Here is a 26729-nt window from a genome sequence, read left to right as displayed (position 1 = left end):
CTGATATACAACAAAGCAGTTTAACAATATTAGATGCAGGGTTAAGAGGTCTTCTGGAATTAAATTTTCACCACCACCGTGGAAAATTTCTAATACATATCTATGAGGTCCAGCAGTCTTGGGATTACTATGAACTACCCAAAAGAGTAAATGACATGCTAAGAGAACTAAACCAGTGACACTTTATACGGGGCAACGCTAAGACACACATTTGGGTGAATACCGTTGCTCTGTGAAGTGCCAGCCGATTTGCTGAAGCCTTGGGTAACAGGGAGCCGTGGTGCAGAGCAGCCTTCGGCAAGATTTACAGCCAGCGCGTAAGCTCCTACAGACTCAGCAATATAAATGGAAATTGTTTTTCCTTCTTTTGACTGAAGGATAGACACAATATAAATCAGTCAAGTCACGCAGACTGCAGCCCTAGTAACTTCCCAACTCATTTGGGAAATCATGCTAGCCACACCGTGGAACTGCATTAATAATCTCACGGATAATGCGCCTATATTGGGAATTTTATCCATGAGAATACCAGAATCAAAGTCCAGGTTGGGAAATCTATGACAAGCTCATAAGACTAAGAGCCACCGTAAGACATGGGGAACAGAAAGCAATTATTTTGCAAACAAATACAACTGAATAATTAATATTACCCAAAGATATCCAAAGGATGGGACAAAAAGCAGGAACACACTGGTGAAGTGATTTGGAATGGACAAAATGGTGGAGGAAGGCTATAAAATTCCCAGTGTGATCCCAGCAAATTTGGGAATGGAGGTGTTTACGTCCTTCAGCTCTCACTGGTGTCCAGCTCAGGCCACATTCTACCACACAAAGTTTATCCTCACTGCGTACCTCTCTAGGTGCAAAGATTATTTTACAGACCCTAAAATACGTTAATTGTCTTTCTAACTTACAGCGAATCCAGGCTCAGTTAAATTCGCTCTTTGTGTAACACAACTGTGTTTCGATTGTTCTGCTTTTGGGTTCCGCTTTACCCTCTCCCCGTTGCTGATGAAGAAAAAGCAAACTGACTTTACAAAGAGAACTGTAGGTTTGACAGGGAGAATGAAGTTGTTAATTGACCCGAGCAACCAGATTTGTACTAACTGAAGTGAACTAATTAATCCAGCAACATCAGTCTACAGAAAGAAACCATGAAATATTTATGCTTCTCTAGTCAAAAAGATATTCGAGGAAAAAGAGAGCAGGTAACGGCCTCTTTATACAGAACTAAAACTTGCCTGGCAGGAACCTTCACCCCAAAGGCCCTTCGCCATCAATAGAAGAGGCATTCTCTGTATCAAATACACGCAATAAATACAATGTTTTATCATTCCTTCTAGGTTTGTTCCTTCAAATATCGTTATTTTAACTGTACTTCTTAAAACCTTTATCAAGTTTTAAGGGAATGAGGAACTAAGGCACGACATTAAGCATGCACAGTGAGCAACCGCAGTCGCTCGTAGGCCCATGGTGGCTCTGAACAAATTGCTTCTGTGTCCTGGAGTTCAGTAACTTTTTGTATATATTATCTGTGGTCTACTCACGGCAGCTGCAGAGTGGACAACACGTGGCCTGTTCCATCGCCTTTCTCATGAACTTTACGCCACACAGATAAACAGAGAGGCATGGAGACACTTTCTACTGGGATCACTGCAGACTCCCGCTAGCCTACGTCCAACTCAGAAGGAAGTATATCGAAATGAATGAATCAACATTTAGAAATACTGTGGGAGAAGGAGACTCATATGGTCAGCAATGATACTTCTGCACCAGTCAAATGTCTTTGTAAAGCCACCCCGAATATGGCATGTGATCAGTTGCCCAGAAAAATCACATGGGATTTATTTATTTTCCTTGCAAGCTGTCCCGAGGGATAGGTATTCCCTTTTTCAGGGCAACTATAGGGTTCATTTTTGCATATCAAATGCAGTGCTGTGATTGAAAGGGAGTCACGAGAGCAAAAGCGAGGGGAAGCCTTGGTCACCTGGATCCCGTAAGGTTTTGCCTTTCCTCTCGCAAACTAAATGGTGCAATGCCTCACGTGCTCTAACTCCTCCCACATTCAGGATCTTCAAACTCAGATTCAGCAGTCCTGTCTTTGAGGAGATGTAGGGGCAGGTCTGAGACTCAGCTTTAGCCAAGTAAAGTGCAGAATACTGCCCAATGAGGTGCAGTATACTTTCCAATGTCAGGGGAGGATCTGCCAGAAGGAGATCAGATTTACACCGAGATTCATCCCATTTCAATACGTCAGCTCAGAATTTGGCCTTGCCGTTTGTCCACTACCATCACTGATCCCACTGATTCATTTTGCTAATATCTAGAGTGACTCTTGCAGGGAGGCAGTGATCTGCAATGATAAAAACAAAGCAAAGACCTCCAAGCACAAGGAATTCATGAAGTTGCAAGAGTCAGGTGCGACTGGAGGCTACCAAAGAACCGGGATAGATGGTTCAAATATGTTATCAGGATGTCCAAGTTCATGTGCTGCGGGAGATGTGGTGATTCCCAGCATACCTACATCACAGAATGGAGCACAGAGCAGAGATCTTCAAGCCAGAAGTGGCTGGGACAGTAAGTCTACACGGCACAGCATGGCCCAGACCCACTGGCTGAGGGCTGAAGTGGCGTTGCTGGGTTATCACAGCCTTGCATGCACTCAGGCTGCTTTCCCGTCAGAGCTGAGGTGTGTAAGCCAGCTCCAGTGCCTCTACTGGACTGTGGATGTGGCCAAAGAAAGGTCTGTGATGTCTCCACGCCTGTCCACGTCCCAGGGGTGCAGCTGTCTAGTTGTATCCGTGTGTGAAAGCGGCGCTGTCATTTCAGCCTCCCCTCTGGGATCGTTTAGGACAACGAGCACGGATCCAACAGAAGTGGCTCCTAGTCCCACTTCCGCAGTGGATAATAACTCCTCACCCCCCAAAAGACAGGTGAAAGAGAAATAATCCTTAGACAGAGGTTAAAATAGTGCCAGCAATAATATCAATGACAAGGCTGAGGAAAACTCAAGGAACAGGGATAGCTTTTCACAGACTCAATATGCAGATCTTTACAGAGCAACAGGTGATCCCTTTCTCATTTATGCTGAGGTGTAAATATTTTATTAACTCTTCTCTCACTGCTGAGTAGCGTTAATGGCATTTGCGTCAGTAAAGTCCTGAGCTGCTGTAAATCAAGTACTGTTTTAGGCTACTCACCATGGTCATGGGCAAAAACAAACAAGTTAAGTCCTGTCAGCCTCTGGGCCAATTCATCATAGCGGCCGCAGTGTTCCCCAGCGCCATGAGCGATAAACACGAGGGCCCTAAATGGAGCATTAAGGTATAAATCATTAACTTGGCAATCAACCCACAAAGGCTTCAGAGCTGCAAGTGAAAACAGCATATTCAGTTTAGCGACAGCATTTCAGACATCAGCAAATACAAGGCAAGTACAGAATGGCTGAGGTGGGTTTTAACAGAGAAGAACCGACTGCCACCCTCACCTGCCATTGACCTGGTCTTCCCCAGGCGTTGGCAGGACAGACCGCCTGGAAGTCAGCTGCTCATGGGACAGACACCGCTCTTTCCCATTTGTCTGCCACCATGGGCTGCTGCAAGCTGAAGATGCAGGTGGGCATCAGCATCAGCCCTGGAGGCGGATAACTCCGTCTTGGGCCCGAGGCACCTACGCTGCTCCTACAGTGTAAGTGGTGCCATTGAATTCTTTGGGATTAGTATTTCTCCATGGTTTCAGATGCAAATATTGTCCTTAACTTTGTAATCCGCAACGTTATCTGATGCTACAGAGCACTCTTAAAGATGAAATTTCAGCTAAAGAATAGGTTTCATCAAAGCCCAGAACTTTGGTTGGAGTTTGAAATTTTATCTTTTGACCCAAATTCTGGTGATTTTACGATTCCAGTTTCTGCTCCAAAACAGTTGCTTCACTTTGGTGATTAAAGTGACTCTTACATATGAGTCGCTAGTCCCACGCTCTAGTCCCACAACTAGAGACAGGGATCATAAAAAAAAACCAGTCTAATAGACACTTCGTTTTTAAAGACACACAAATGCTTCTCTTCGAAGATTCCAGTTTTACTTTACTTTTACTGGAATGGAAACAAGTGAGAGTGACGGAAATCGAATGAACCTTCACAGTGTTTTTACTGGGCAAAGTTCGTACAGAATTAGACTAGAACTATAGCAGAAGTAGCAATGAAATTACAGAAGTTTTGCTGAGTTCGACAGGTGACTATTTAAAATCCAGCTTTAGCAACATAAACATAACTTGTTCCTTTAAAAGTACCATCTGTCATTGCAGCATCAGCAACCACAAAACAGTTTGAACGCTACAAGTTTTTCGGTACATTAACAGTGAAATATTAAATGAACTGACAACATAAAATAATGACAGCAGTTTACAGCTAGTGAATTCCTCAACTTTATTTTGACTGAGGTTTTGAATACATTTTTAGACAGTGTATTCACTGCGATAAACGTCTTTGATCTTAATATATTTAAACTTAAAAAAGATGTTGGATGATGTAGAAACTCCTGCTCTAGCTCTTTTGATTAGCACCTGCTTCAAAGTATTTGCTCATGCTAGACAACTTGAAAGCACATCCATCGAAACCAGAAGGATTTCGCAGAGCACACGGCAAACACAAAAGCGGCAATGCAGAGATGCTCTGGGATCTGTCTAATACTAATTAGCAAGGGTGAGGCTAGGTCATGTAGCATATTTAACTTGCTGTGCCTTACAAGTGTTCTTTAGTATGACTGAAGGTTTCAAAACGATTAGTGTGGAGCAGTCATTTCTTCCTTTGTCATCTTCCCCAATCAATAGATTTGTCAAGTTCCCAATGCGCTTGCCAGGCAGTCTGATGTTCAGAGTGCGGGGTCTATTATTATAGCTCCAAATACTGAAGAAATGGAGAGACTGCTCATTCCACAGCGGAGAATATTAACTTTCTGCAGCAGAGGCATCATGGCTTTACGTGTCCCACCTCTCCCAGACACAGGCAGCCCAGCAGACACACCGCGGCCAGTGCTGGAATAGCGGGTCATTTTTCTATATGTGCCCCTGGAGATTGGAGGCACCATCCAAACGCTTCTGCCTCCACCTACGCGTAACGGTCTGGCATCACAGCCTTGGGCCTGGGTCACCTGAAGAGCCCCCACATCACAGTCCCTGCGTTTGGGGCTGGCAGATCTGCCAGACATTGCGAAGCGCAGCAGGGGCGGGGGGTGAAGCGAAGCCAGGCTGTGATACCCCCCCCGGCTCTGGGCTCTGCGGCACGGCAAGCCGTGGCACAGGATGCCGATGTAGAAACTAAGGAAACGTGAGAGAAAATGCCCGTGTACTCATCACCTTGACATCCAACAGGCTCAGCCAGGCTACGTCTCTCTGCTCTGCACCTCCTGTTACCTGGCTCTTGACAGCTTCCCTGCTCAGTCTCATACTAAAACCCTCGGCTGCTCTTCAGGAGGACCGACCTCTATTTCTGCTGACTAGGCACAGAGATTAAGGTGCAACTTGGCTGACTGAAGACAGCCCTTCATTTCTCAGAGAAATATTATTTGAATGCATGCACTGAAATGCATCAAGTGAATGAAAGCTAATGCGAAGCTGGCGAAGAGATCTCTGCCAGGAAATTCTTGCTGTTATTTCATACCCCCCTCCCCCCCCTCCGACAGCAAAGCCCTTAATTTTGCTTTCATTCACACTGATGCAGCACCACGACTTCGCCTGACAGCATCCTGCTACATGCTCAGCCCCCTCATCTTCCGTGAAACCAGGGGGAAAAGAAGCAAACCTCGGTGCTTCCGAGAGGCAAGGTGTTCCTGCAGCCTCTCCTCTCAGCCGGCACGACTACCCGGCGAGGCAGAACCGAGCCTTTGGACACCACGGGGAAGAGACCAGGGTTGTTATTTGTCTGCAAAATACCGAATAAAATTCCTGAGACTGTTTGTGCCTTATGAGCCCTAATGGCAGTAGCTGTCGAGAAAACATAGACACTTTTGAGAGTTTTGTCCTATCAGTAGTCATAAACAAGGAGTAACATTTCCAAATTGTTAGATCAAAACAGAAATAGCTCATTTTGCTTTTCAATAAAAAGCGAGAGTGGCTCTACGGACTGAAAACTAGGTCACTTCTACACAGGTCCTTCGCTCCAGCTTTCAGGTCTAAGCACAGGGGCCATACATTAAACACGACAGCTTGAAAAACCGAAATTAGTATGATATCATCTGAGCAAGGATTGAAGGATTTGGCTCTTTCACCTAATCTCCCATCTTCCATTACAAAACAAGCTTAGATTTGGCAAATAATACCTGAAGGCACTATAAAAAAAAATACGTGGTTCAACATATTTTCACTAGCAAGCTGGCATGAAAATACGAGTGATTAGATTGACTGACAGCAGTGCTTTACTGTATGTAAACATTTTTGCAGACACCCCTGCTCTCGAATGGCAGCCTGCTCTTTCCTACCGCAATGGCTGGAATAACAGAATATCAGAGGCTGCTTTCAACGGAGTTGAGTTAAAACTAATACAGAAACCCCGCAGGCTTTCAGATGTCGCAGGACCGCAGTGCCTCTGCGCGTGACCCCCGTGGGAGTTTTGTTTAAACAAGGTTTGCGTCTTGGCCGCGTTATCAAATTGATCCTGGGGAGACATTTCTTCACCCCCAGCTCTTGCCACTGCACTGGTGACATCCTTGGAAACCCTCCCGCCTCAGGTAGAAAACCCTGCGCGCAGCCCGCAAAGCCTTCTGGTGGAGACTGACCCGTGCCTGAACCCGTGCTAACTCCAGTCTCTCTAACCGCAGGCGGGGAAACCTCACGTATCTTTGGATGCTTCAGCTGGCTTTGGCTGGTGGAACTGTAATTGTCGAACGTCTCGAAATAGCGTTGCTTTGGCACCTGCTCAAGAAAGCACCTAACCACACAGCAGCCCCATTTCCCCACGCTCGGCAGGTGTGTCTCCACACAAAGCCAAGGTGGGAGCTGAGCCACCACGTGCTCGCTTCTCACCTAACTAGTGCAACAGCAATTGCGGCTGTTAAAGGAAACCAGTTTATTGACTGCTGTTTGCAAAAGCAACAGACAGTTTTCACAGATCCCTGCCCTTCCCGTAGCCTTCTCCGCCTCCTCCTCCCTCCCCACTGCAGGTTTCTGCCTCCTGGTGCTGCACAGCTTGGCCAACAGATGCCAATGTAATAAGTAACTACTTATTACAACAAGAGGGCAGGACGGCACTTGTCTTTACTGTTCAAATCATCTACAGGCTGTGTTTACTTATCTCCCATGAGGAGAGGATGCTATGTACCCGTGACCAGTCCCTGCTCCCACATCTCCACTGTGCCGGCCACCCCCGACGGGTATCAGCCCATCCCGTGCTGCGGTTGCAGCTTGCCACGTGAGCCGGACGCTGCGATGCCGCACGTGCGGTTGGTGGAAGGCACAGGCAAACATCCTCTCCCGAATCAGGCAGGTTGGGAGTGGCAGAGGCCAGGCTGCAACGCAAAGCCGAGGTGTACAAACCCACAGGAACACGTCGCCTCTCTGTCCTGCCTCCCGGGGAGCTCACCAGCTGATCCGAGTTCAGCTGTTGGCAACCCTTCCGTATTTCCCACTGCAACTTCACAGCCTCCGGCATCTTGCTTCTTGGGTGGCTTTGCAGGGCAGGAATTCAGCTTCAGGTGCAAGAGCAGAACCAGTTTTAGAGGTTCCCCCCTTCTTTATTGCTGGGCGCATGTTGCCACCTCTGCCGTGCCAGTGCAATCGTTCAGAGATGCCATTCCGCGATCAATTGCAGGAGAAGACTTGCAGGGAAAATAAACTGTAGCGCCGGCCTTACACAAATGAGCAAGAGCCCTCTTAAACCAGGGCTCTCTAGTGAGAGCTCATTAGAAGAAAACACTCAGAAAGCTGCTGTGCTATGAAATCTGGCAGGCCAGATGCACAACTCAGGACTTGGGTCCTGCTGGGCATAAGGCCCACGTTCTTGCCTTATTTTCAACAAAAATCATGTTGAAATTGAACTAGATGAGGAAGGTTGTGAGCAGGATGGTATGATTTTAACATCTGGTGTCCTCCGGGGACAGAGGCACTTCTACGGGACCCCGTGCATGCTCTTTTATTGCCAGAAAATAACCCAAAACGCTGGGACTAGACCAAAGAACTGAAGACAAGCTTCCTATGACTGCATATATGAAAAATGCAATTTTTTTCTACTCCATTCAAAAGCATCCCTCTTCAGAACAATATTTAAGTACTTGCTTAACCTCAGGAAACTTTCTTCACCTCGTGAAAGTCAGTAGGACTTACAAAGTACAAGATAAAATTTAAAAAAGGATTTAAAAAAGCTGTCCTGAATAAGGACTGATTTAATCACATGTGGACGTGATTTCCTGAATCAAGCCCTTGCAACTTAAGCTAATACCACGTTATTCTGTGTAAGGCAACTAGACTTTTCATTTGGAATTATGTATGTTGTTACCAGAACCAGATCAGCTCTAACCAAGAACATCTGACTTGAGAAGTTTTGAATGCTTGACACTAAATTCCTAAAGTAATTTTAAAAAGCTAACGGAGAGGGAAGCTCTGAGTTAGCCATGCTGCCAGAAAAATGACTGGCTTACTGAAATTAAGTATCACATTTTGTGGTGTTGTTTGAGCCGATTTATCGGTTCCTCTGTAGCTGGCATCAGCCTAAGCCTTAGAACCACAGTGGACAATTAACCTTTATTTATCAAAAACATTTCACTGGTGGCATTTTTGGACAAGCAACTGGATAGCTGCTCGCGGACCTTTTTAGCTTGTTAAAAATGTAATGTCATTTATGTATATTTCGCTTTCAAAGTATATTATAATGGAAAATCAGTTAAAGGTATGCATTCTTGTGTTAGCTGCTTAGTGGTCCTCGCTGATTATGAAGATTAGTTATCTTTCACATAATAAGATTATGCATTAAGCAGCTTGTAACTTTGTCAAGCTTTAACTGTCATTCCAGGTTTCTACCCTTGGTATTTGGTTAAAGATTACCTTATTTTTTTTAATTTCCAGCTAATCTTTTCCAAGAACACGTGATGAAGAATGAATTGTTTTGTTCACTGTAACAGACATTGGTGACCTTTTCTCTGGAGGCCTCTCAAGCCTCTTGCTTTGGGTGCAAGACCTGAAGTTCGGAAGAGGGATGTCTCTCTATCTGCCTTTTGAGTCAGCTTTTGCACTTTTTTTTTTTTTTTTCCCCTGAGGTGATTTGTGTCCTGAAGCAACCCTGACAAAACTTGGGCCGTGGGAAGGGATTACAAATAGGTACGGCAATCTCTCTCATGTTGTGTGTGCTTGTGACCTACACACTTGGCCGAGAGTTCAGCCTGGTGACGCCGGTTAGACAGGAAAATTGATGGTGGAGTCAGGTGTGTCCCTTCGTGCCATCCTCCCGTCTCCAGGAAACATGCAGAGTTAAGTCCCTCTGAAGACACAAGAGGCAATGACTTTGCTCCCAATTCCAAGACACGTTTCAAGGAGGCATTACGCCCAAGAGCTTTGCTTGCTCTCTTGCTCAGTTTTTTTGAGAAATGCATCCTTGGCCTCTGCTCTACTGGCCCATATATGCTCAGCTTTGCCATGTAGGTCCATAATCTGGGTAGTCACCCCCTTTTTTCAGCCATCATTGGAGTTGAATAATGATACGTTAAACTAGCAGCTCTACTGCTGCTTTTCCCAACTCAGAGGAAAGACCAAGTCAGAACAGCAATAGCCGGGAGCCGAGTCTCTATCAACCGTCTCTCAATATCTCAGACAGCATAGCATTAGCGTGGGTATCTCACAGAGCTCCAAATCTGCAGGAATTCACCTCTTCCAGATAGACTGAGGTAAGCGGTAGTTCAAGACTGTAGTAGCTTAACCTGTGAAAAACCTTCGAGCACCACAGAATGCGTCAAAGGACCACGCGCTATGCTCACACTACATAACTTCTACTTGATTTTACAGGGCTTGTGGGGTTTTAGGATTCTGCACGTTTGTGTTTGATGTGGGTTGGTCTGGTCTAGTAGAATCAGTAGCTTCATTCCTGTCCGGACCCTAAAGTGCCAATTACAAAATAAACCCAACCAGCAAATTCTGCTTCCTACATTTTACTCAAGCTTGGAAGTTCCCATTCAAGCCTGCCCAAAGGGGCTGCTGTTAGTTTGGGCAGCATCTGATTGTCTAACGCGACAGAGACTTAGGGCTCAGTCTTAGAATCTGCGCTTGCCTCCATGAGTAGCTCTCTTGCAACCTATCTGCGAAACTGGTCTCATCATACATCTCAAAATCACAGCAAACCCTCACGCATAGAGTTAGCAGGACATTTGAGAACTGCCATGACCTCCAGGAGGAGTAACATGGGCAGGTTATTCAACAACACTGGAAAGTGTAGACACCATAAATCAACGGAGCAGAGACAGAACTGGGTAGTACCGATATATTTCAAAACAAAAAGTTCAACAGGATCTAGCTAAAGCCAGCACAAAACAATGTGGAGAAACAGCTTACACTGATTTATTGTCGTTCTTTGAAAAGCAAGTCCTCACCAAGAATAACTCATGCGTGGTCTAATACAGGGAAAAGAGAGGAAGGAAACTTCAGGTGGGGGTGGGAGGGAAGGAATTCTTGGAACCTGGCAACTGCATAGCTCTGGACAAACCTCTGCAAAGTTAACATTTGAGACCAGCTGCATTTTGTTTCAAGGAAGCTTTGAAGTAGCATTTTAGGGGACACGAGGCTGAGATCCGAGGTGAAATGTGCGGTGTGTAGCTTAAAAATCCAAGGCCCAGATCTTCCCACCCCTTTTCTTGGCTAAAACTGAAGAGAAGGATTCTAGGGCTACACGGAGTGCCTCAGGGAGACACTCCTCCACTTTGATATCAGAGATGGGATTTTCCTCGGCAGAACTGACTGCCGGACGTGCCTCTCCGAATCTGCAAGGCAGAGAAGCCTCTGGAGACACTGGTGGCTTGGAGCTGCGCTCTCCTCTTGCTGCAGCCCCTCTACAGGGCACAGGAACCCCTGAAAGAAGAATTATGGCTTCTGTTTCCAAAGAGGCAAGGTGTAGGCATTGCTCACACACAGAGGACTGAGGGAGGGATGACTCGGGGGCAGCCCGGGCAGAACTGCCCCTGGACCTGGCTGGGAGTAAGGCTGGAATCAGACATCCCGGTTCTGTACTTTGCTCTGCTTCAGCCCTTCCTCGGTACGAGGGCTACCAGAGAGATAACATGGAGGTCATGGCTCTCAAGGGGAGCTACAAGGCTGAATGCACAAAACAGTCAGCGTCTTTCTAAGGGAACTGTGCAAAGCATTATTTAAATAGAAGACATCAGCTGCAAAATGCAAGTGGATCTGAAATCACACCCAAAATTTTTAGATTAGCCTTAAGGTGTGGGGGAAGAAAATTCAAAGAAGCAAAAGAGTTTCTGGCATAGATCCCCTTGGAAATCAGGAAAAATAAGATACTTCTTGTTAATTTTATTAAAAATTAATTTTCACTTGGAAGCAAAGCCACCGCAGATGGAAGATGGCTACAAAACCATGATTCTCAACGGAGAACCAAGAAAGAGGGAGTAAGAACGGGTTTTGCAGACCTCCCCCTCCTCTTTCACGGACTGGCACTGAACCTCTAATGATTTCCAAAGGGACAGAAATTACCGTTTAGCCAGTCATGTAGCAGTTTCTCCTCGAAATCAAAATGCAGGCACTGCCTGGTGAGCCAAAGCCTTGGAAAAAGAAAAGCCTGTGCAATTAGACGGACTGGCCTTTCAAAGCAGGAGAAAGCCGCAATTAAAGGGCCAGAAGCTTTCTTCTGCACGGTCGCTACGGCCGAAACTCAGCGCTGCTCACTAGTTCAGGACTAAACCTGTTCACTGAACAAAGAAGGGTTTTTTTTTTTTTATATAAAAGGATCTCTCTGTCTCAAAGTAGCTGTGCAAAAACGGTTCCTTCCTACTGAGTTCACTTGCAGCCTCGGGACGCTCGGAGCACTGGTACCTGTTCCAGGGACAAGTCACTACTTACTGCTGCCATGAGCCCATAGCTCGACAAACCCAACTCAACCCTAAAAGGCCAAGCAGGCTTCCTAGAATGGAACAAGGTGTGCTTTGTGTTTCAAGCCATGCAAGAACGCTCCCTACAAGGCACCCCAGCCCCGTTTTGACCATTTCATCTCACCTTTCTGCATAGCACGGAAGATGGAGTTAGACAGCAGTATCCGTGTACCGAGGTGAGGAGCCTCTGTAGATTTCAAAGGATGGAAATTACTTTACTTAGTAAAGCCATCCCTCTGGTTAGGTCCACACAAGTACTTGGTGACTTTTAAGTCCTTTGTAACATGTTTGCTTGCTCGGGTACTTTCAAATATTTGCTAGGAATTGCTTACAGTTTGAGAGAAATCATGAAGTGGTGCAGAGGACGCTACATCTAAATGTTAAGCAGTGTTTCCTAAAGTCCTCTAAGACAAGTCCGCAGCCTTTTTCTGACTTCACTTTCTTCACAAGGTATTTTTCATGCAGGAGCTGGACATCAGTAGTGGTCAGAACCTGGGCTCACCATGGTACGACTCCTCACAAAAGCTCTTCAAAATGGGATTGTCCACGGTTTAGGCTCCGGCCGTGGTTCTACTCACCTCCAGCCTGGAGCTGTTATTTCTGGGAGCGGATGGTACAGACAACTCATGACGAGCAATATTGAAACAGTTATTAAAGGAAGAATTCCGCTCATCGCCCCAGCACCTGCGCGGGGAAGAAGCTGAAAAGCGCACACCCGGCACAAGGGGGTCAGAGCGTTTCCGAGCCATTCCTTGCAATAAAAACTGCACAACTGAAGTACTTTGATCAGGCACTTTGGGTTTACATGGGCAGATCTTCACTGGCTTGGAAGAGAGCTGTGAATAAGTCAGGAGCAAGAAAGGGGATGACACTTTACCTGTTCCGTGAACTCAAGACAGTATGATATTATTACTTTTTAATAAAGCACTGACTGTGCAATTCCCAATTGTCTGGCAATGGTTTAAAGCAAAACATAAGACTTCAGTTCCCTGAAATACTTAGACCTGATGGTATGGTTTGTAACCAGGCCATTCCACCAATAATGCGGAACTCTTGATTACTTCCTGCACTGAGTCAATTACCCCTCCTCACTTTTACCTTTCAGATCCAATTTTGTCTGCGGTCCTCTGTGTTGGCAGAGATTTTAATTGGTTATCTTTAACAAGCTGACGAACTCATAAAAAGTTCAGACGAGTCTCCAAATAGACAGTCGTCTTCTGCGTGAATTTCCAAAAGCCAGGGTGGAATTATCCCATAAACTTAGAGACAGAAACTCAAGGATTGATTTCTTAATCACAAAGCACTTATGTATATTTTAACATACTTTGTGATTAAGCGCATTAATTTGCAATGAATAATCCTATCTCGGCCCATCCCAGAGCTACCCTTCAGCCCTGCCCAGCTATGAGAGGAATCTTTGCAGCGAGAGGCTTTACAGGCTCTGTCAAAATCAATACCAGCAGCTATTCCTCTGGGAAATCAGTAATGTCACAGGCAAAGCATTTGCCAAGGCTTTGAGCATGTTCCAATTAATTTACCATTCCAGGTTTGCTGGAGACCTGAGGTAGGAGAGAAAGTCGAATGTAAGCCGTTAAACGCGAGGCAGAGGAATCCTGCTAAGACAGAGACCGCTGCAACGTGTGCTTTAAAGGCTGAAATGTTTATTCACGTTTTGAGACAAAGTAAATTTGAACCGCAGCTGAGATGCCGTGGTTTACCTACAGAGGATTTAATAGTTAAAAAAATGGATGGAGACTTCTGCCTTGGGTTGCCAAATCCAGGTCTGTGTTATTTCTCGGTCACACCGAGCTAATCTGGCTGTCGGCAGACTTTAGCTATGGGCAGGCGTGCTTCCGAAATTGCTCTTTCATTTCTAGCACCATGGCAGCTTCACCTGCGGCAGAGCGGGCTGCCAGGCTAACGTAAACCAGGAACTACTCGCCATGGGGTTTAAACACTGCCTTGATTTGCTCTCAAAAAGGGCCGGATGTACCTCACCAACTTGGGGTGCAACTACTAAAGTAAGGATGAGTGGCAACGACAAAATAGAAAAGTAGTTGGATAAATCCTTGGCTACAATCACTTTAGGTACAGGCAAAGAAAGCTAAAGGCATGTGGGATGCCTTTTCTGCAGAAAAGCTTAAAATAGAAAAGGAAATCAATACTCATTTACAGTATCTGGCAGTCACTGAACCAAAACATACATGCACACCTACAGCAGAGCAGAAATAACAACATTTATTTAAACCTCAAGCTGTTATTCTGCTGCAGGAACGCTGTGTTTTATGTGGAGCGTTTCACCAGAAACTGAGAAGTACCACACATTTCTCACCATTTTTAAAAAGCCTCAGCAATACCAAGAGCAAATGCTTTCGATACCACAATTATTAACCCCACCACCGCCAGGCCGGCTCCAACTCCTCCGATAGCTGGCAAAGAAAGAGCCGGAGCTGATGCCTGCAGCAGGGAAGATGTTTTGTCTTTCCTCCTGAGTTTCTCCTCTGCCAACTTGCAAGACACCATTTGTTGGATCACACAGAATCATAGAACCATAGGGTTGGAAGGGCCCTCTGGAGATCATCCAGTCCCACCCCCGGCCAGAGCAGGGTCACCCAGAGCAGGTGGCACAGGAACGCGTCCAGGCGGGGTTGGAATGTCTCCAGAGACGGAGACTCCACCACCTCTCTGGGCAGCCTGTGCCAGGGCTCTGCCACCCTCAGGGTAAAGAAGTTCCTCCTCATGTTTAGGTGGAACTTCCCATGGTCAAGTTTGTGCCCGTTACCCCTTGTCCTGTCCCCGGGCACCACTGAGAAGAGCCTGGCCCCATCCTCCTGACACCCACCCTTTAAGTATTCATAAGCGTTGATAAGATCCCCCCTCAGCCGTCTTTTTTCCAGACTGAAGAGAGCCAAATCCCTCAGCCTTTCTTCATAGGAGAGGTGTCTCAGTCCCCTCATCATCTTGGTAGCTCTCTGCTGCACATGTGAGTGGTGCATCTGTCACAGCCTGAACGGGAACGGGAATGGGAATGGGAATGGGAATGAAGAGCCTCACCAGCTTCACCCCAGCACAACACCAGAGCTGCTCTCGGCATCGGAGACAGAGCGGTCTCAGATGAGGGCTGGAGCACAGCACGTGCTGTGTGGGCCGCGGGGAGGAAGAGAGACCTCAGTTCTGTAGCTGTGAGGTGGGGACGGGGCTCGGGAGCCCTGGAGCCCCCGTGCCCGTGCCCTGCGTGGTGCCCAAGCGCCGGCGCACGGGGCAGGGGTTTGCCAAGTGCCCGTGGGGCGGCTTGAGCGGGGCCACGTCTGCAAGCGTTCTGGGCTCAGCAAAATGCAAACCAGCCCCGATGCCACATTTAGCTGCCCATCCGAGCATCTCTCCTAAAGCGACAGGCAAACGTGCGCAGCGGGAAGCAACGCTTTGATGGTCAGAACCCTTAAATGATGCTTCAAAAGAGGAATGTATACCTGTGTGTAAGAACAACGCAATGCTTCCACCGACTGTGTAAAACTAGGGGGTTTAGGGGAAGGAGTAGCGTTTAACAAATCAACATTCCCCAAACACCGAAAGTGAAATTAAATATAAACAAAGTGAATCTGCTGATTGATTCCTTTTTTTTTTTCCTCCATTCCCCAGCTCCCAGAAATGTGACCAGTAAATAAACGGCATAAGTAATAGCAACAGCTGGCTTTTGTACAATGCTCCTCATTCACAGAGACCAAAAACGCTTTCCAAAAGGCGCAGCGAGGCTTGTTACAGAGTCACATAAAGCCAAGATGAACGGGACCCCAAGAGGTCCTCTGACCCATCAGCCTCTCCCGAGCAAGGATCAGCCCTTCCTCCCGCTGCCACCTAAACCGAAGCACAAGAGGTGCTCGCCCATGGCCAGACAGCACGCCAGAGGCCGGGACGGACACCCAGCGTGAGGCAAAACCTGACCCTACAGCCATCTGCAGGAGCTTAACAGCAGAGTCCGAATGTCACCATGGGTTCCCTGAGCTCCAGCCCGGCGCTACATGCACGAGGCTACAGCGAACCTGGAAAGAAAAGGTCCGTCTTTAAAAAACTTTCCGTCCTAATGAACTTGCGGGCAGCTAATAACGTCAGAGGGATGATGTGCGCATTTTTCAGGACAACCTGGGTCGAGATGCGTGGTGCTCCTCGCTAAAATAATTTGGGGAGGGCGAGAGGCTGACTGAACGCTGATCGCCTCAATATCCTTTTAATAAAATGAGATTACGAATGCTGATCAGAATACAGTTTTTAATGCTCCAAATATTGTAGACTAGCTCTCACATAAAACTGAAAAAATGAAGAAAAAGCTTCCCCGTTAAGTCAGCTAGATGTTATCTCTACAGCAATTTAATTATTTACTGCTTCCTCATCACTCCGCGTGCCTTTAGCCCAGCAAATTAAGCCACTGCAGATTTCTGGAATTTGACAGTTGAATTTGAAACCTCACTGAGATAGTTTTGAAAAATAAAAGTAAAAAATACGTTGAAAAATTAGAAAAATAAGCTCGTCTTGCCAGCTGGTGAACCAGCTAACCTGCTGACACCTACAGCAAATTAAACCAACTTTCTGTTCCAAATAAAAAAAAATGCCAAAGATTTAAGTTTTATTCCCTCCCTCTGCAAGCCTCAAGCTTCATCAAGGAAGAAAAGAAAACACACAGAACAAGCCCTTTTTATCCCAGGCCAGATAGATGGCTGAAAAATACCAGTAATCTTTCTTGCCTACCAAATCTATAGTAGTTTGTACATTTTCTCCTTACCCGTCTATACACAATACTGGAGCAAACGATCACTACACTATTACTGCTGAATGTTTGGCTTTAGCCCAGTTGTCAATATTTTGTTTCCTTTTTTTTCTCCCCCCTCTTTCTTTTCTTTTCTTTTCTTTCTTTTAACAGATTGCCGCTGAGACAATTTACTTGTAGCTGAACAGCAGAGAACAACTGAGGCACCACTTAGTAGATTTTTTTAAAAATCTCGCTTCAAACATCAAGCACTCTTCAACCACCAAAACCTCAAGGAATAACTTACTTTCCCCGGCATCCTTCATCTAGGGACTCCAGACCCAATTTATATCACTTGCCTGGACGATTACACCCAATTTTAGATGAGGAAACAAAAGCACAGAGAAATTAAGGGTCCAATTCTGTAAAGCACTGGTTATTGTGTCACTGCCTAATGACCGTCTTGACCACGTGTTTTGTCTGTTCTCTGCTCCTCATTGACTTCTTAATTCCATTTTTTGACACAAAATTTTCTAGGTCTAGCAAGCTGCCTTTGCCATCACTTAGGAAGGGAGGATCCAGAGGCTCCCGTCATCAAGTTAGCGCCTGCCAAGCAGAAACGAAGATAGCTCCTGGCTGGAGAGCAAGCGTCTGACATGCAGAAGGGGAGCCTCTTTCCTTCCAGTGGAAGTACTCATGAAATTTGGTGTTACTCAAGGTCTTGGGACATTGAAAACGGCTACATGGCTGCTACTGCAAAAATAATGAACACCTTTGGTCACGAACATCCTGCATCTACCTAGGAGAAACTAACACACCCCCAAGGACAGCAAGCTCCAAGACTCATCCCCTGTTTGTGGATGGCCCATACGGGTGTGCTTGGAGGCAGGCAAACCTGACTGGAGTGCTCTGGCCACCAGGACTGCTTCCACTGGCCGCTCCCTGCCTGTCCTCAAGGCCACACCTTGGTACCACTGTCTACACAGTGAGTCTGATCAGCTTTGAGACACCTTCCTGACACCACCACCCAGCGACTCCCTCAGGGCTAGTTGCTTCAGAAGGTGTTTATGGTTGGGACCAGCCCATCATTGGTATTTGGGATTGTTGTACCGGCAGTTCTCTTCCAGTTAACATGAATGAAATGTTATTGGCCTTCAAGAAGAAACCAGTTTTAATGATGTTGAAAAACTTTACCCCAGCACTGCTGATTTCCTTCCTATAGGATGATAAGACATACTGATAGAGCGTCCAAATGTCTGTACTGGTAGAGTCAGGGCAGGGATGTATGGGTATAATTAAGGATTTAACTGGGGTGTGATGAGGTAAGGGACCTGCCTAAGCATATCTTAGGGAATTTCATGTGCAGGATGCAATACTATCTCCTTGGATACTTAGGAGAATCAGCCATTTGCTATCAGGGTTGTGTCACATCTCTTGGATAAGGGACAATAGAAGGTTGTTAAACACTGATGGCTTCTATTCAAGTGGAAGCACATTAGGACAATGGCACGCCTGAACCTAGGGAAGGCAGCTCAGCCAAATGTGTCTGCAGGGACGGCTCTTAGAACAATGCGATTTCCCTAGAAGAACAAAGTGATCAGATGGTCGCCCTGGCCCTGAAAAGCACAAAGCCACAGCAGCTTGAAGGGAACTTGCAAGGAAACACAGGCCAACTCCTCTGCCACAGGCATCCAGAAAAAATATCCCCTTCTGGCCAGTACAACTTTACCAGCCAACTCTTGTTGTAGTTGTATTCATGGTGATCTAAAAGAGCTGCAGCGTGTTCCCAAGGGATGTTCGAGAGTGCTGAAGAAATTGAGGCAAGGAACTGTGTGCAGCTGGTTTTATTATTTTGTCTAAGCCGACACATTTCTTGTGCTAGTGAAGTACAGTGCTCTTGCATCTGGAGCCCTGATAAAGTTGATGAGTTTGACTGCTTCAACTGTTGAGTTGCTGTCAACAAACGACTGGTTTGGAGTGCTCTCAGTCTGATGAGCTGAAGAAAACTTATGCAGCAGCATCTGAGGGAAGAGCCAGTGCACGGCCTGCTCAGGATGAAGAGACCTGGAGGGACAGGCAGGGCTGTCACTGCTGAGTGACCAGCTCGGGCATCCACCAGGGTCATGGCACAAAGCCAGTACTGATCATCACACTTGTAATCCCATTAAAAGCAAATGGACTATTTGCACGAGAGAAGCAAGGTTTGCTTAGCCTTCAGTCTCTGGCAGAATCATGAGTAGAAGCTGAGTTTTACAACACAATCTCAAGACCATTTTTCTCCTCTTCTCCTATTTCTACCTCTACCTCCGATATTCACCATGTTGGACAGCACTGTTTCCAAGAGTTTATCAGGTGGTGCATTGAGAACCAACACTGATTTTGCTTCTTTTGCTGCTGTCTCAGGACTGTGATGGAATTTTACTGCTTTGAGATTCTCAACAGGGAACTCCTAAAGGCACCTTGTTCCCACACACCAATGTCACAAATTTGCACGCCTGGGCTCAGAAGTTGAGCCTAACAGTGCAATGAGCAAAAGGGACAGTTTAATTACAATTGTTGTTCCCTTTGTTAGTTGCCTTTTTCCTTGGGTTCTGTGGAATAAAAGGCAGATTTGCTTCTGTTGAACATTCCTGTGGGGACTGAAAAAAAAATTATCCTACTAAAAGAGCCTGTTGGAAACATCTACAGCAAGAACCAAAGCTGTCAGAGTCCCTCTTACGTGAAGCTGGTTTGCTAATTTGTCCCTTCTCTGGAAATGCATAAGAAATCACAAAAGGATGCCCCCATTCACGGTGAATAAGACAGGCACATGGAGCAAAGAGAACACAGGCATTAAAGGAAGACATACATGGCTGCCGAACAGGAGGGAGGCTTTAGAAACTCTGGCAATAGCAAGCAAGAGCCCGGAGTGTTGATTCGACAATGATAATTGTTATTTCCCCTGTGCACGGTGTATGGTGTGATCAGACACAGAAGGAGCTGAATTCTTCCTACGACAAACTGTGCTGCCATAAGTCACTTTGCACGATACAAATTTGGCCCTCGTGTCTTAGTTTGAAGTTGACCTCATTAGTACAAACAAGCGTTCTTCCAAAGTGACGATGAATTAGAAATTCCTTTAAGTATTTCTAGAGACTAACACCACACAGTATAATTAAAGACATTACAATTAGCGGCTTGATTCCCTTTGCTTTGACTTCACTTTGGTTTATTTATTTATTTATTTATTCATTTTGGAAGGGTCTGAAAGTCAAATTCAACTTTGTCATCTGTTCATGCTGGGAGCTGTGCTGTTCTTCTGGAAATGCCATGGAAATGCTGGTAATGAGGTGCCAAAATCAGCAAGGCATATTCACAATTTAAGGGCCAGTTAAAATATAAAGGCAGTTTGAGTTTCTGCACCACAGGCACTTCTGCAAAGTCCTTGGGGAAGACAGAAATACATTTTCGCCTTATTGACTTGGCCAAGGACTTTCACAAGTCAGAATGAATGACAGGCATTTTTCGAGTAAAACAAATTTTAAAAGTAAATAGAAAAGCGTGTGCTTTTTGTTTGTTCGAGTTTGTATTTTTAATCACACTTGTCAGGTGTAGAACTGGAAGAACTCCTACAAAGAGACTGTTTACTCAGATAATTGCAACCCTGTTCACTTAAACCACGCTCACGCTGTCTGAAGTTGAGCCAACCCACGGCAGTGTACGTTAACAACCGCCAGGAGCGCATCTGTGACCCACACGCGTGTCAGCTTCAGGCAGCCTCCTCCGGCAGACCGCTTCAGCTGCTGGCAATCTTCTAAGCGCACCTAGAGACGGCTACATGCAGAGTCACACAGGCGTCATGCGAACTAGCCAGACACAAGGATGTCTGGAACCCACATTTTCAAAAGCATCATCTAACTACCAGTGTCTCAGTCTTTGAGTGTCCAACCTAGAGTGGCGGATCTACAGGGAGAGAGCTGAGCATCACTTTCTCTATCTGAAGTCAACGGTGGCTGCAGGCTATTAGCACCTTTGAAAAAACTACTCTGGGTCAATAAATCTCACAGGGTTTATTTGAGGTCAAGCAGAAGGGCTGAAAGTGCCCCAGAGCAAACTGTGCTTATCTAGGCACTGACAAACAGCTGAAGCATCCAGAAAAGGCTACGGGGATACAGACCAGAGAGGAAAAGAAGGTCATCTCTGAATCTCTCCAGGCCCTTTAGGGGCCTCAAAGGAAATGTCTTGACTTCTCCTCCCAACTTTCCTTCCCCTTCCTCATCCCACCTCTATTCTTAGCAGCTTTGTCTGAGAGCTGGGAACAGAGCGTGGTTTCCTAATTCCTCACCTACTGCTACCTCATATTTTGACTCAGACCGCTCAGGGTGGTGGCTGAGGTTTTAACCTTGCATGGAGCCATTGTTTTTGTTTACACAAGGACTGCTTTCCCATTTCGTAGGATTTCCTTGGCTGCTGGGACACGCTATAGGCACAGGATCAAGCTGGTTTGGTACCAACAATTTGCTTCCTCCAAACACCACCACACGGTGCTGCAAATGCCCTGCCTTGCCCAGATCTTAAGCTTTGCTGCCCTCACTAGTGAGCACTCAGGGCCAAAGAGTTACCTGTTTTCATCCTCCACAAATCCTGCTGTTGGCACCATACATGAAAATGACACCAGCACATGCTGCTTTTTCCTCCGTGCTGCATTCAGCAAGACCACTTAATTACACCTTAAGATGAAACTGGCTCAACAAGTTGGGCAGCTTGCAGGGCTGCTGGCCAGGGAAGTCGCACCTGCACTGCTGCCCGCAGACGGCAATAGAAGACACCCAGTCCCCGGCCCTCCTCTTGGGAGTGACTTCCCACCCGAAAAACAAGTGGAAAATACAGTCTTCCTTCCTTAGTCCCATTACTACCTACTCTATCTACCCCATCTAATCATTATGACATCTGAGCGCCTTTGTGTGTCAGCTTCCTGTGAAGTAATCACCTAAATCCCCCTTGGAAACAAAGCGGACCCCGCTGAGGAACTCACAATAGGTGCCTTTCACTCGCAGGACAACCTTGGCCTCGGTGGCTCTTACAACAAAGCTTCCATATGTGCACCAGTATGGGCTGATCACTCAGATCAACGCCGCGCAGCACCAGAGCCCCGGATATTTGTGAGCACGAAGCAAAAAGTGCCTCACAAAATGTCCCCATCTTCCTGACAAATTGTTTTTTGTTTTTTTTTTTTTAAAAATTTGCTACAGCACATTAGTCTGCCACTGCCTTTATCCACCTTGGCGGGTCTGATGGAGGAGATAAAAGAGAAGCACCAGCTCAGAGGGGCGACGTCTGCCGGTCGGCCCCACTCTCAGAGACTGCCCAGCCATTGTTTGCTCTTCAACCCCAGGCTAGGGCTACTTTTTAATTTTTCCTTTGGCAGCTATCCCATTTTTTCCCCTCCCTGGGGGAGGGATCAAGGATGATAAGTTCTATTCTAATAGAAGACAAGTCAATGATAACCTTTGGGCATCTGCAGTGAAGAGGTATTTCTATAGCCCTAGCTGGGATTAGATGCATAATGGATCAATGAAAGATCCCACCGTTTGACGGTTATAGCGTCATTCATTAGCGCTAAGATTTGAACCTGAATCAACAATTGAGTTAGAAGATTGAAAGAATCGCCTTTAGTATCTGAAATAGAATAAATTGTTAACGGGCCTGTAAAAGTCCCCTGAGGTGTCTCTCTTTCTCTCCCTATACATATATATATAGATCACTTTTGCTGAACATTTAAAATTAGATGAAAGTTGCTGAGCTTCCACATATGAGGCAGAAAAAGCTGAGCTACTTACGAAAAGTGAGAGAGGGGAAAAAAAATAATGTATTTTTGGTTTGCCTATCAAAGCACTTCAAGAGCGTTCTTGACTGCAGGATCCAGACACTAACTTGTTATTCACTCACTTACCCTCTCACACATAACAACGCAGAAAGAGCTAATAATAAACAGCACGCCCCTCCTTATACACAAACACGCAAACACACACACGCACGTACATAGGAACCACTTGTAAATGAGCAACACTGATCCCGTCCACTTTTGTTGTCACAAAACTAGGGCAAGCTCGCTCTCAATTAACTGCTTGGTGCACAGAGCCCTAAAAAAATTAACTACCCAGAGGACTTAGGCACCAGGTTTTAACTCTCAGCTCTTTATCATCCTTTCATTTCTGCATCAAAGACCCATCTACTCACTACTAATTTGCTAAGAAATTAAACAGGAAAAAAGAATGCAATTCCACAACTGGGTGAAGAACGTTGTGGGCAGTTAATGATTAATTAGCATTATAATAGAAGACAGCCTGGTTTCACAGTAGAAGCTTGTTTTGATAGCATTGGTTTTTTTTTTCTGTAGAGGAAATCTTCAGGTTGGCGCAAAGGCTACGTAAAGCATCAGTGCCAAAAACTTTCCTCCTTGTGTCTGAAAGGCAGTGAGTAGAAGCAACTATAAAATGCTCTGTGGACCTGGTGATCTTAAACCAAGACCCATGTCCCAGCGCAACGGGGCTGTACTGGGACGGCTGCATTGTCCTCCCGTCTGGGGCCAGTGACTTTGGTGCTTGCCCCTCTCCCAGCTCCATGTCATTCACATTGCCCCTTAGACTGGCAGGCATAAAACCCCAAGGCCACCTAACTCGGACCCGTATCCATCTCTCAGCGCAGCTGCCGGCACTTGGACACCGGATGATGTCTAACCCGTTGGGTGGTCAAGGAAAAAGTTTTAACTCCCTACAACAGCTTGAACAACTTTTTCCTGTGACTGTTTTCGAGCTGTGTAAAATCAACATAGCTTTTCCTGTTGGCTTGCAGAAAAAGAAAACAATAAAACAATATCCAGATTTTTATGAAGTAGCTACCTATCTAACTAGTGGCAGCATAAATACATGCCAAGCCAGCAGATACTGGGAGGAAAAAGAAAGATCATAACTATGGGAGGAATAGAGATAGCTTTCTATAGCAGATCCTAATCAGCACACAATCAGCACAGAAAGCTATTACAGTAGGGGGTTTATTTAAATTATGACAAAAACATCAGAGAAATTTCTCTGTCTGGTTCCTTGCCTGTGTTTATTATCGAGGTCAGTTTTGAAATCACAGTTGCCAGTGAAAGAGCTCCGTAAATCATTTACTAACTATAAATAATTGAAAAAAACAACCAACCAACAGTCAAAGAGCAATGCAGTCAAACCATATTCTGCCTGTTGCCCTGAGATTTCGGCTGCTACTGCTGAAACTGAAGTCATATGCTGATTTTTAATTTGTTGGCACCGAGAAAATTGGAAAGAGCAGACATCCCTAAGCCTGTATCCCACCCCTCCCTAACTGCCGGTGCTATTAGTTTGAAGATAGTTGTTTATTGCTGATAGGCATCAGCCACCTGCATGTGCCACTCGGTAGCATACCGAGCTGCCAACCACGCCAGCTGTGCATGAAATGGCAGTAAGTGCATGTTTGACATCTGTAAGGCCAACTTGAGTGAGTAAAGGTTTGGAGAATACAGTCTTTACAGTAGGGGCTCTCTCAGATGAGAGAAATCTCTCTTAGTGGCTCTGTAAAGCTCCGTGCACAGAGCCCTGTAACGCCACTCAAGCTATAAATAACAATTACACAAATAGACTCTTATTTACTGATAGTAAAAAAGAACATTTGCTTGGTAGTGCTCACCTGGGAGTCGCTGCTGGCTTCCAATACCTGCAGAAGAGATACTGCCCATCAGCATTGATGATATGGGGCAGGTCCTTGTACGGGATGTTTTGAGGACTCCGCTTTGGCGAACTTTCCTCTGGCATTCTGGAAGAATGACCTGCAAGGTGTTGGAAGAAACAAGACATACTTTAAAACAGGTGAAGGCAAGACAGAGGCTGATGGTGGCCACAGACATTCAAGAAAGTCAGTCAGTAAGGCAGGCACCACTGACGGCAGTCTCCCTCCAAAACCCCAGACAAAGAGCCCCCCAAATCTTTACTGCTTTAAAAGAGAAATGTATCATTTTGTGTTCAGAAAAGGCTCGCTTTTGGGGGGAGGGCATCGGAGGGGGAGAAGGAGGGAAGATCAATCCACCATCACTACTTCATTACAGCTTTCTCTCCCCCCACTTCTCCCATCTGTGTTTATTTTGCATCATTTTGTGAAACGGATCCTAAAAAGAATATTTTAGCTGCAATCAAGTGCAGATTGTGCAGGAACCGCCACAGATATGAAAAGACAGCTGCATAAAAGATTTATCTCTGCCTTAACATCTCCAAAGAACAGCGGAGGGTACGCAGCAGAGGTATCTGCCACCGTGTCATCATTAAGATCTTCTCTGACATCTCCAGCGGGAAGGTGGCGGCGGTGGGGAACGGAACATCTTCCAGGAGAATTTGCAACAAACCTGTTTTCATCCTGTGCAACGGTTTGCATTCTAGTGAGGAGCCGGCATCGCCAAGTCAAACGCAAGCAGGCAAGGCTTTTTGCATCTCGCTGCGGCGATGCATTCACACTCCGCCAACCGCGCAGCCCCCGCCGTCCCCGGTGGGTGCCCGCTGGGTCCCTCCCGGGCAGCTCCGGTGCTGCGGGCGGGCGGGCTGGTGCGGGGCTCGCCGCTGCTCCTCTCCCCGGCTCGCTCGCTCGCTGAGGAAAAGTCGCTTGGGTAATTTCACCACTTCTTGTTCATTTCATCACTTTTTTTTTTTTTTTCCTTTTCTCTTTTTTTTTTTTTTTTTTTTTTTTTTTCCCCTTTCCTCCTTCTCAAACAAATTGCGTGTGTGGGCTGAAGTGGCGGCGGTGGGAGGGGAGGTGGGGAAGGGTGGGGGAGAGGGAGGGCTGGCGAGTGGGAAAGCTGCAGTCCACTTGCCAGAAGCTGCTGCACGCACATCAAAGGCACCTTGAACACATGCAGCTGGAGCAGCTCAGAAAGTTCCTGCCGCTGCAGGTTGTTTGCAACTTTACTTCCTTCCTGCCACTTACTGTTCGGAGGCCACGGCGACGGGGGGAGGCGAGGGAGGGGGAGACCGTGTTCTCAAAGCGATCCCCGCTGCGAAGCCATCTCGCGTGGAAGCGCAACTGCCCCAGCCCCTCGCTGCCAGGCGGGGAGCGGGAGGGAGGGGAGGAGGAGAAGGAGGAGGAGGAGGAGAAGGAGGAGGAGGGATCCGAGCACCGACGCGATGGCAGGTCGCAAGCCCCGCACACGCATCCTCCCGCCGCCGCCAGCCGGGCAGCCTCCCCGCTTCCCCCAGCCCCGGCCGGGCGGCTCCACGGAGGGCGGGCGAGCGGCCGCGGTGGCTACTGCCCCCCCCCCGGCTGGGCTGGGCTGCCACCGCCCGAGCTGCGGTGCCCGGCGGGAGGACGGAGCGGCGGGCAGGGCGGGGGAGACGGGGAGCGGAGGAGACCCCCCTCCCCGGTCCCCCCCCCCCGAGCCGCCTGGCCGCGGGGAAGCGGGGAGGAACCGCCGTCCCCCTCCCCAGGGCGGGGGCGGTGCGGGGCTGCGGGTCCTCCCCAGCCGCCGCCCCCCCGGGCTTCACCCAAACGCCGGGCGCTGGCCATAGGAGCGGCCGCTCGGGTGGCCGCGAGTGACACCATGGGAGCGTGGACGGCTTTTGTACGCCGAATTTATAGAGGGGAGCTCCTGAAGCCGTGCTGCCTTCCCCCCTTCACCGGCCTGAACCCCTCTCTGTAATCCCAAATCCAAACTTGGCTGTTTGCGTTTAGATATGCGGCTCCTCAGGCTCGGGAGCCCCGCCGGAAAGATGGAGTCTTTCCGATACTAGTTCAGAGGAGCACCCGAGCCCCCCTGCTGTGCACCCTCATTCATGGTAAAGGCAATTTATAAATACAGTATATCATTTATACACACAGAGTGCACCTGATCACCATAGATTATGTGCAACACAAATGTTGCAAGTGTG

General features: G+C 46.9%; 1 protein-coding gene and 1 long non-coding RNA gene across 4 annotated transcripts in view; both read right to left on the bottom strand.

Moving 5' to 3' along the window:
- The window catches only part of MGLL (monoglyceride lipase), a 109434-nt gene that overhangs the window by 41004 nt on the left and 41701 nt on the right, over window positions 1-26729 (bottom strand). The window contains exons 1-3 of one of the 3 annotated variants that reach the window (XM_054216306.1): window positions 25792-25929; window positions 24508-24646; window positions 3201-3307 (exon numbers count right to left, since the gene is read on the bottom strand). In XM_054216306.1, coding sequence (XP_054072281.1) covers window positions 3201-3307; window positions 24508-24632 — 232 coding nt within the window. In that variant the 5' untranslated portion in view covers window positions 24633-24646; window positions 25792-25929. Of the gene's footprint in view, window positions 1-3200; window positions 3308-24507; window positions 24647-25216; window positions 25592-25791; window positions 25930-26729 lie in introns of those variants that run through there. The other 2 variants (XM_054216305.1, XM_054216304.1) reach the window with 2 other exon arrangements.
- Window positions 10446-24500, bottom strand: LOC128915639 (uncharacterized). The gene is made up of 2 exons (XR_008468700.1): window positions 12202-24500; window positions 10446-11043 (listed from the first exon to the last, which is right to left on the bottom strand). It is a non-coding gene; the product is annotated as an uncharacterized LOC128915639 (long non-coding RNA).

The sequence above is a fragment of the Rissa tridactyla genome, chromosome 10 (genome assembly GCF_028500815.1).
Source record: "Rissa tridactyla isolate bRisTri1 chromosome 10, bRisTri1.patW.cur.20221130, whole genome shotgun sequence".
Lineage (NCBI taxonomy): Eukaryota > Metazoa > Chordata > Aves > Charadriiformes > Laridae > Rissa > Rissa tridactyla.
Note: the sequence above shows the minus strand (reverse complement) of the source record. Positions and strands in the feature narration are given on the sequence as shown.